Genomic DNA, 10,941 nt, shown 5'->3' on the forward strand with positions numbered 1-10,941 from the left:
TCGACCTGCGCATGCTCCAAGGACGGTCCGGGCGCACAATGGAGGTGGACGTACATAAGCACGAACGGTGGGGTAAATATAAGATATAAGAACCACGAAGGTGCGGGTTAGCAGTGGCAGTGACACCGTCCCAATACAGGGGTTTTGGAGACAGAGCGCTGAGTTCAGGCAGAGTTTAACAACTAAACAGTGTCGGTGCTGCAGTCCTTCTTCTTCTCTCCCCCTGCTTGTCCTCTGCGGGTTTCCACGTCTTTGTGCTGAAGCGCAAAGAAGCAGCACCGTCCGGTGAGTTGTTACCTACAGCGTTATTACTAACAATCATTTGAACACTTTAAGGCTTTTTCTGTGCGGCCTAAATCGTTTAAAACCCCTTCAGCTCACAAGAAACGACGTTTAGTCAATAAACGTGACGCATTATTGTTGTTAACGCTACTTTAGAGCGTCTTTACTTGAGCTAAAGTAATTGTACTGCTGTTTTAGGTCACACAGGAGGTTTAACTCACTTTAAGTCATTAAGCGTGTCACGGAACGCCTCTGTTGTGGTTTGTGTATACAATTACCGCGAGCCACTTAAACACGATGATGATTAATGCTCATTGTGAGTTTTCCCAGCATTAGAGGAGCTGTTCTGGTTCTGATAAGCTGGCTGTTTGTGATAGGACAGAAGGGGGACGCTGACGGGAGGGTGGGGCTCCCAACAGAAAACACGCAGCACCCCGCGAGGAAACGAGCTAATGCTTCTGCTTCCACCTCTGGTCGGTCTCTCCCAGCTCAGAGATAAATGACAAGGGGGAAGATGTCAGGAGTCAAGATAGCACAGCGCAAGGAGAAGTGTGAAAACTGCACCAAACAGGTAGGATTCTGGCTAAAATGAAATTATTCCATGTAATTGGTTTGGGAATTGTTTTTATTTTTGTTTTAATTGTTTGAAAATGCAGTGCAACAAGAGACAAGGTGAAGACGGGGCCAACTCTGGCCCAGAGAGCGAGGAAGTCAATGGACAGGTAGGGACTGCTTATTTATCTCTTCATTGGTTCCTCAAGTTTTCAGTAAAGGGTCAGTTTTATACAGTGAAGTGGAAGGAAATTGTGTGAATTGTGTGTAAGGCTGTTATAACCAGTTACTTGGATGATAACTCAAAAAGAGTTCAATGGTTGCCATTGCGGTGATTGATTTTTTTTATTTTATTTGAAGGGCAAATTTGTTTACAGCGACATCATAATCCATTTTACTTATGGTTTCAGTTGTGTGTGGTTTTTATTTCCTTTATATTTATTGTTTTTGGTTGTTTTATTTTGGAATTGTCTTCCAGATCCAGTGTGATGTGCTCTGCACAAAATGAAAGTGTATTAGCCTTTGAGAGGGCGTACTTGCGTTAGTTCGCCATTATCAGTACATCATTTTAAAATTGTGTCAAAGCAACAATATTATCGTTTATCCCAATAACTTCTGGGATAGTTTATTGTCCAGCAAAGTTTGCAATCGTCACAATCCTAATGGTTCAGAGTGATGGGGAGTTTCAGTTCTTCGACGCATAAAAACAAAAAAAAAAATTCATTTGTGAAAGATTTAGAAAACAACACGTTGTCTTTAGGTTTATGCCTAACTTTGAGTGGCTCTGTTGTATAAATTCTCTATTAACCACGTTGATATTTGCTGCCTTGACAAGAAGTAAGTTCATGGGGTGGGAACACTTTTACCAGGCACTGCGGGAGCTTTAGGTGTGAAATGAAGTCAATGAGTTTGAGACGCTTTCGTCCCTTTAGTTGATGGAAGGCCCCCGGTTGCTGCTGAGTGCCTGTCTCTCCTGCGACGGCTGCCTCTCCGACGAAGAGACCCTTAAGATTTCCCAGCAGAATCTGGAGGAGGTGGAGCGAGTCCTGGCCCTCAATAAGGTGCGTCTCACACAGGCGCGCGCCGCACAAAAGGTCGAACAAGAAAAAGCCGAGACAGCTGGGTGTCGTGTTGTATTTTGGCAGAAATGTGACGCATCGAAGCACAAGGTGGTGGCGGCGTCGGTGTGTCCGCAGTCGCTGCCTTTCTTTGCCGTCCAGTTTGGCTTGGACATTAACGAAGCAGCCCGCAAGCTCTGCAGTTTCCTCAAGAGTATCGGTGAGCTGATCCCAGACGTCCTGTGGGGTTTTCATCTTGATTTTTTTTTTCCTTTAAGTGCTTGATTTCTATATAAAGTCTTTGATATTCAAACTGCACAGTTTTGTCATACATCCATCCATTTTCTTACACCCTTGTCCCCTAATGTGGTCGGGAGGTAACATTCTGGGTGAGAGGCGGGTTCACCCTGGACAGGTCGCCAGTCTGTCGCAGGGCAACACAGAAACAGACAGGACACACACTCACTCACACTCACACCTAGGGAAAATTTAGAAAAACCAATTAACCTGACAGTCATGGTTTTGGTCTGTGGGAGGAAGCTGGAGAACCCGGTGCACAGGGAGAACAGTGTAGAAAGACCCCGGGCCAGGAATCAAACCCAGGACCTTCTTGCTACAAGGCAACAGCTCTACCAACTGCAGCCCTGTTATACACTGCAAGCGAATGTTTGATTAAAAGCCCATGTTTGAAAAATGCTAGTTACAGTTGGAACTAGTTATTTTTACACATCTAGTAAGACGGGGGGGGTTATTGGGGGTTTTTTGTCTCTGAAGATAAATCTGACTTTACGTTTCTTGTTTTGGATCAATTAGAATTACCAAATTAATTTTTGTTTGCTAACTGCTAATATCGTGTAAAGAATGTTTATTAATCCTAATGACTCAATGGCTTGTTGGTCTGTGTAATTGAAATAAAGGTTGGCTTCTATCTTATATGTTGTAAGTTTTTGAAATTGGGGTATTTTGTGCTAAATTATTGAACAACTTTTCAAAATTTTAAATTGTGATATATTGGATACTGTCAGTGGATTTTTACCACCATCTGGTGCTGGAAAAGTTTGAAAACTAACGTTGAAAGTGCTTTAATTTTTTCTGTGGCATAAAGTGTGCAAACCCCGTTTATTCGGCATCTTTAGGCAAAAACACTCATGTTTTTTTTGTTTGTTTTGTTTTGTTGTTTTTTGGGGGGTTTTTTTTGTTTTTTTTTGTAAAACTATGTCCCGTACCGGAAAAAAGTCAAACATTTGTTCTTTGCTTTTAAAAATCAATTTAGTAAAAATTAGATCACACGATTGATTTCCTCATCACGGCTTTTCACCGTTTGTTTTTTTTTTTCCCTAGGGGTAAAGTTTGTGTTTGATACCACTGTAGCAGCCGGGTTCAGCATCTTGGAGACCCAGAAGGAGTTTATTCAGCGCTACCGCAGGAGGCACCACGACTCTCAGGCCTTACCCATGTTCACCTCCTCCTGCCCGGGTGAGCTGCCTGCCTGCCTGCTGATTCTCCTCTGCATTTCTTTTCATAAAACAAACTAAATTGGCCTTGTCATCTTTTTATAAATTTTTATTTTTAACAACGACGTAAGAGTTTATGCTTCCATGCACATTTACTCCCTGGAACCTTGAACCTCTCCTGTTTGTTGCGTAGAATATAAATTACAGATGCTGACTCAGAGTCTCTCTTCTTCTACAGACACTGTAGAAGAAGTGTCTGTAGTGTTGCTGCTTCAGACAGAAAGCAAAACTTAACCATGTTACATTTTCTACACGTTGGTTTACTTTCAGTTAAAAGTTGAAAGTTTTTTTTTCTTTATTGGCCTTAAATCGGCTGCACTCCACAACGTGAGGAAAAAGATCCAAACCTTCTGGAAATATAAAACCTTAAATAAACTGCATTTATCCTAAAATCAAGAATAAAACATGTAATTTCCTGCAATAAAAGCTATAAGCAGCAGCAGACTTTCAGCGTCACTTGAGATTTGACGAAGAAATTGAGTTTCATTTAAAGACTTTTATTTTGTTTTGTTTTTAAAAGAGGTTTCCTGCTTCGCTTAAACAAAATATTAAATTATCTGTATGTGTCTTAAACTGCAACTATGTTTCTTTAAAACTTAACATCTAAAAGAGTTGGGGGTTTTTTCTTTGTTTTTTTTCTTTTTGTGTATTTTTTATTATTTTTTTTCCTCTAAACAAATTCTTCAAAACATTCTAAAAGATAAATTTGCTCGGTCTGCTTTCACATAACGGCTGAAACAAACACTCTGCACTATAAAATCTGTCGACATGAAAGAAAATCTGAAAGGTAGACAAACTTCAACTGGGGAGACTGGAAACACGTTGCTGAGTAGATTTGCCTGAAACGCTTAGCAACGTCATTTCATAAAACTCCACATCACAGATCAAGATAAGTCGTAAAACTGCAGCGCTGTCGTTTTTCTGGCATAAATGTGTTGCTAATGTTTCTATGGAAACAGAAATCTTCCTCGTTTCTTGCTGAAGGGTCCCAGTCTTCAGATGTTGTGTGCTTGAAAGGGTCAGATTGTGTTTTAGAAGTTCAGACAGCAGCCAAGTGCTGGTGGAACAAGATAGGCAGCGTTTCTCTCACCACTCCCTGAGCGATAACACCCAGGGGCTTTATGGAATTAAATTTAGCTCAGAAGAACCTCACTTTTAAACAGTCTCGCATTTATCTGTAGCGACAATAATGTTGGGACTGTTTTGCTTCCTTAAAAGCTGTTAGCGATTTCCAGTTGAAGTTGGGATTTAAAGAAACCCGATTTTGGAACTGAGAAATGTTGCTGTCTTTTTCTTATTTTTGTTTTTCTTGTTTCCGAATGTATTTAGTCTTTTTTTTTTTTGTTTGTTTGTTTGTTTGTGTGTGTGCAGGTTGGATCCGCTATGCAGAACGGGTTCTGGGCAGCGTGGTCACCCCTCACCTGTGCACAGCCCGGTCTCCCCAGCAGATCATGGGCTGTCTGGTGAAAGACTACTTTTCTGAGCAACAGGTGAGAGTGCAGATCACCTGTTCCTGTAAAATATGGCGCTTTTAATCATTCATAGGCGAAACCCCCCCAAAAATAAAACATCGTCTGTGGTTTAAGTTATCAAATTCCGCCTCTGGTGCCATTTAACAAATCAAATGAACGGTTCAACTGTCTGCGTTTTTGGTGAGGAAACCTGATATTTTCAAAAGCTAAACTGTTGGAAACAATTGCATTGATCTTCACTTCCACATGTTCACTCTCGGTTGTAAACCACAACAACACTGGAGCGCTATTTCCAGCTGGTTGGAGGTGTAAACCAACGTGACCGAGCACAGCTGCTGCTGATGAGTTGCCTTCTTTTTTTCAGCTTAACAAAAACAATAAAAACATCCGTGCAATGTCGGCAGGCAACACAACCAACCACCCTGCTGCTGCGTTCAACAGAAGAGGGAAACTATTGCTTTTTGGCCTTAAAGATCGTCTTCTTAGGATTATTATAAGTGGGATAGATGGTCGTGTTTCATAGAACATGGAGGAAACGGCTTTATTTTCTTTTTTGTATTGCTATATAATGTCAAAATGTTGTTTTTTACACCATGTACAAGTCGATGGAGTTGTGATTTCAGCTGAAGAAGGGAAATGCAGACCTATTCTGCGTTTCAATATGGCCGCTCCTACCATCAACATAGTCAAATTTGTTGGAAACACAAGTAAGGGTGCATCTTAAATCGGTGTTGCATGTAGCGCCTGCAACTCTGAACTGAACAAATTAAAAGTGGTGTTCGCTTTTGGAAAGCAAACACAAAAGTGACTTTCGTTAGAGGTTCTGCGAATGACGCTTGTGTTCATGTTGAATTTGTGACTTCTCCGACCGGGACGTTGTCACCTCGGGGTCCCAGGTGACTGGAATGCAGCATCGGCCTGTTCAAGATCCTCTTTTACAATTTTAAAGTGACTAAAGGGAGTGATACTGCCTTCTGCTCACATGCTAGAGATACCAGTGGGTTTTGTTTTTGTTTTGTTTTTTTTGTTTTGACTGAACTGACACAAATGTAAAATGCTGGAAGAAAATAAATATGCCCAGGCACTCTGGAAAGTCAAGGACCGAGACAGAGTGAAGAAAATGTTGGAAGGGACATGTGACCTTGCTGAAGCAATTACAGCAGCAGATCATTCACCAGAGGAGTGACGCTGACGGTCAGATGTCTGCAGGGCGTGGAACACGTCAGTCATGTGCCGAACCGTCCTGCAGCTTTTCCTCCTCCTCCTGCTGTCAGTCTGTTCTAAGCTGCTGGAGTTCGCCCTGCTAGCCTGACGCTAATCCGGAGGTCGTGTTTGAGCCGAGGCCGGTTAGCCGCAGCAGGACCTCAAAGTGACACAAGCAGCGCTTAGACAAATATTGATGCTTCACCGCTGCACTGCGTTGTCAACATCAGCACTGGTGTGTTTCTCTATATGCAGCGCCACACATTCACACCCACAGCCGTCACCTGTGGCAATGGAGAACTGAGATACAAATCGGTTCGTAACATCCAGACAGCGTGGAATCTGTGAGACGCGGTGCATAGTGATATGCTCTGTTGTAAACAATCCAGGAGATGTCACTGGGTTCAAATGCCACGTAATCTGGTTACACGATACTACCTCCTGGCCTCATGTTGACCCACCATCTACGTCAAGGGTTGGGAATGTTCACTAAGCTCCATTCTGTAAGTCTATAAGTCTGACAGAATGGAAAAAAGATGCAGGAAAAATGACCTAAATGTTAAAAATACCAAATACTGAGAGGTGAGAGAATTTTAAGACTTCAGATTTAGAGTGATGGTGACCAGTTATTGTACTAAGCAATAACTGTGTGTCCTGTCCAGATGTCTGTTTGGGGCAAATATCTTCCAGTTCTCTTATATATATATATCTTTTTATTTCCTTCTCCCATAGAAGCTGAGTCCAGAGAGGATTTATCACATTGTGGTGGCTCCCTGCTTTGATAAGAAGCTGGAGGCTGTCAGAGAGGAGTTTTACAACAGTCTACTGGAGACCAGAGATGTTGACTGCGTCCTCACCTCCAGTAAGAGTTTTTAAAATGGCCTCTGGAAGATGTTTATGACTGGTTGTTGCCCGCCGAAGCTTTTACTCTGAAAAGGGAATGCATTTATTCTGGGTAGATTATATTTAAATCAAACCACTTCCTCTTAGAACTTGTTTCACGTCCTCTCTACTAAAATCTGCCTTTCGCTTTCATTAAAGCCATGTCGGAAACCCAAACTTTACACAGACTCGGATGGCTGAGTACAAATGTCCACGTACCCTATAGTCACAAGACGCATGTATCTCTGTTTTCGTCCTGCTGCTTCTCCATCTGTTTGCACTAAAAGCGCCCTTCTGACGTCACAGTTGATTGATTTGTTGGAGTAGTTCCAGGTGCAGCTGAACAACTCTGCCAACAGTCTGACCAGGAAGAACATTCTGCTCCTCTAGAAAACATCTGAGCAGTGCCATTGGCTAGAACCATGTAATCGTCACTAGTAGAAAAACCCACAGGGCCCCGTCAAGCCAGTGATATGATGGGGTATCAATGCCATATAAAATACAAATGGAACACTGTCTGCATTATTAGTATAAAGAAAATGTAAAGGGCTGGAAGAAAACAGCTTTTTACAGTCACACAAGCTAGGGCAGTTTCCAAAACTTGATTCAGAGAAAACATTGTTGTTGAGATGGAAGTAATAAATGTTATTATTTTTATTTTTTTGTACGGAAAACGTACTATCAAGGATCTCTGTCTGCTGAAAACCCAAAGCAGAAAGATGCTAAAACTTGAACAATTATGGTTCATATATTGCAAGTCATAACGTTAATGCAACATTGAAACCAATATTATTATTACAATTTTTGTTATAATGCAAAGCAGTTCTAATTTAAATTTTACCTGACTGGACTCTTCAATAAACTCGTTACTACTGCTGGAAATGATGTCAGCGTTAGGCTAACATTTGCATACTTCCTCTCTGTTCTGATATGACTTGTTGATAATTCCTCCCGTAATTTATTTCAGTGGCGTTTCAGTTTATCATGTGGAGGCTGAACTAACAGAAGTTATTTTCTGGCTACATAAACGTAAGAGTTTTACTTTATACTTCATAAGTGTGGCCATGGCTTCTGCTTCTAACTACACTGAAAGCTGGTCACATGACCATTGGTGACATCATCGTAAGGGATGAAAAACACGTCTACTGTTTTATCCAAAAAAGCATTTTTTTGTGCACTGAGGTGAGTCAGGGACTCCTTAAGAAATGCCTTGCTTGTACGTCCCGAGCATATTATTTGTTTGTTTGTTTGGTAATTTTATTAAAAAATAAATAAATTTAAGGAATAACCTAAGATTTATCTTTCAGAGGAGATCTACCACCTGATGCAGAAGAGGAAAATATCCATGGAGGAGTTGGACTCTGTCCCACTGGATCATGTGTGAGTTCATAAACAAACAAAAGATAATACAGTTTGACCAATTAGATTTTTTTAAAATTAAGTAGGCCATGTAAACAGCTTAAAATGAGTTTGTCTTTAACTGTTTGGTGTGTTTTGCAGGCTGAGAGAAGGCGGGGACGTGGAGCTGATGAGGCATGACGGTAGAGGCTCCGAAGGATTCCTGGAGCACGTGTTCAAGCACACGGCTAAGGAGGTGTTCGCCGTCGACGTGCAGGAAATCACGTACAAAACCCTCAGGTCTGAGTAATGACAGATTCACAGTATGATAAATTGTCCCAGAGTTCGGCAGTTCGCCCCCTCTCAAAGACTAATGAGCTTTCATAAAAACACAGCAACCAGAAACAAGGAAATGGAAATAAAGAGCACGCAGATCTGAAACCATAAATAAAATGGATTATAAAGTCTCTGTAAACTTCAGAAAAATCTTATCTGCATGGAAATTATCAAGCTAATTTTAATTTATCATTCAATTCATTAATTGCTTATTCCATTAAACTATTCCACAATGCAAACAAAATCTATTGAATTCTTTTGGGATTTCATGTGACGGGTTCACAAAGTTCTGAACAATTGTAAGATGGAGTGGAAGATCTGAAAAGTGTGGTGTGTTTGTATTGAGCCTCTCTTGAGTCAATAAGCAATAGAACCTCCTTTTTCTGTAATTGCAGCTGCAAGTTTTTTTGTTTTTTTTCTTTCTACTAACTTCCCACACTTGGACACTACAATTTCTGCCCACTCTTTATAAAATAGGCCAATTAATTTTAATTGCCTTTAAGTTCTTATTCAACTTGCTGTATCATGTTTACAGGAATCGTGACTTCCAGGAAGTGACACTGGAGAAGGACGGGGAAACGCTGCTGCAGTTTGCCGCCATCTACGGTTTCAGGAACATCCAGACGTTAGTGCACCGGATGAAGAAGGGCCGCCTGCCGTACCAGCTGGTGGAGGTGCTGTCCTGCCCTGGAGGTAAACCTCAGAGCTGCCGCTCTGGGCCTTGTTCACATGCAGCCGGATCTTTATAAAAACAAATATTTCTGCCACTTCGTAAAATATATTGTACACACATGATCAGTTTCAGAAATGTTTTTATCCACATAAATCCACGTGAGTGTTGTTTTAAACATGCCAAACCCAAAGGGGGAAGTGTAGTGCAAGCTAAAACCTATGTCAGCCAATCAGATTGCTTCAAAACAACCACCACTTCCTGTTAGGAATTAAGACATGGCACCGGCAGATTCATTTGTTAAAAAAAAAAACAAAACAAAAAAACGTTTCCGCCAGAAAACTCAGAAGTTTTGAAATGAAGTTCAGAAGTTTTCTAGAAAAACCTTTTAAACTTCTGGGTTTCAAAAGTCAACAATGTTCCTCTTTTGAAACAGAACATTTCTAAGATTTTCCACCTTTGAAATCCATAAATTTCCACATTTCTTTTACTAGAAAATTTGAAGTTTTTTGTAGCAAATCTTTGACTTGTCAAGCTTAGACATTTTGTTGTCTTTTCTAGATACAGGTCTATTAATCTCAAAATCACAGAAACATACCATTATTTTGTCTACAATGACCTTAATACGCTCTCATATATTTGTGCAAACAGATATGTAGGTTAAACAAACCATTAATAACGTATTGAGAGATTTACAGGCATGGTTCAACAATAAATTTTCATCATCACCAGTTTCCTTTATGAAAAATGACAAAAAAACAGAAATGTTATTTTGTTTGGCTAAGGTTTTTTTTGTTTTTTTTTTAAATTCACAAGCACATAAATGCCCCTAAGCCCCCTGATTTTACTCACTTTGAAAACAACTTGTACTTATTTGGGTTTACAGATTTCACATATATGAAGTTTGTTTAAATCATCGTTTTTCATGAGCTGAGTTTTGTGTGGATGAAAGACCACGCAAAAAATGAATAAAGAAAAATTAAGAAAGAACCCCCATCTCATCTCTGCTTCAGGGTGCCTGAGTGGCCGAGGTCAGGCTGAGAGAGAGGCGGGAGGCCGGGTCGATAAAGGCCTGGTTCAGCAGATGGAGGAGGTCTACGTTAGCCTGCCGGTCCGGCTACCAGAACTCAACCCCGTCCTGAACAAGCTGTATCAAGACTGGCTGCACGGCCCTGACTCGGATCAGGCCAGCAAGCTCCTGCACACAGAGTTCAAAGGGCAGAGCCAGAGTAACGCACAACCTCCACACATGGAGTGGTGAATAAATAAAAAAACAACAGAAGAATCTGTTTTGCAATTCTGAACCAATGAAGAAGAGCAGGAAGTGGACCATGCAGCAGAAGGAGGGGGGGGAGGAAAGGTCATTCGTTCTTTTAACCACAGAGGGGCGCTGTCTGCTTTAATAAACAGAAGCAGTCCACAACAACCGCTTTCCATTCAGCTCACTGGGGCGGTGCCGTCAGCACGTCGGGATCAGAGCCACCTGAGGAGTCTGTGGTAGGCCAGGTGTTATGGGAAAACGGGAACAGGTGGAGGAAGTTGGGAGTTTTGTCAGCATGCAGAGCAATAAAGCCACATGTGGAACTCTCAAACCTGTGGGAATTCTATGAGTTTTAATATATTCCAAATCTGTC

At 41.2% G+C, this 10,941-nt stretch overlaps 1 protein-coding gene across 3 annotated transcripts; it reads left to right on the forward strand.

Moving 5' to 3' along the window:
• Positions 1-10,941, forward strand: narf (nuclear prelamin A recognition factor). Of its 3 annotated transcripts, none has more exons than XM_044102128.1 (12): positions 1-285; positions 660-853; positions 939-1,004; positions 1,767-1,895; positions 1,980-2,112; positions 3,234-3,368; positions 4,778-4,896; positions 6,814-6,943; positions 8,271-8,343; positions 8,464-8,601; positions 9,173-9,330; positions 10,321-10,941. In XM_044102128.1, the coding sequence occupies exons 2-12, from the start codon at positions 782-784 to the stop codon at positions 10,566-10,568; spliced, it is 1,401 nt and encodes a 466-aa protein (XP_043958063.1). In that variant the 5' UTR covers positions 1-285; positions 660-781; the 3' UTR covers positions 10,569-10,941. The 3 variants fall into 3 exon arrangements, with proteins under 3 accessions (XP_043958063.1, XP_043958064.1, XP_043958062.1); XM_044102129.1 differs by having other exon boundaries at positions 5-285; positions 665-853; XM_044102127.1 differs by having other exon boundaries at positions 5-285; positions 771-853.

Source organism: Gambusia affinis, linkage group LG20, assembly GCF_019740435.1.
Source record: "Gambusia affinis linkage group LG20, SWU_Gaff_1.0, whole genome shotgun sequence".
Lineage (NCBI taxonomy): Eukaryota > Metazoa > Chordata > Actinopteri > Cyprinodontiformes > Poeciliidae > Gambusia > Gambusia affinis.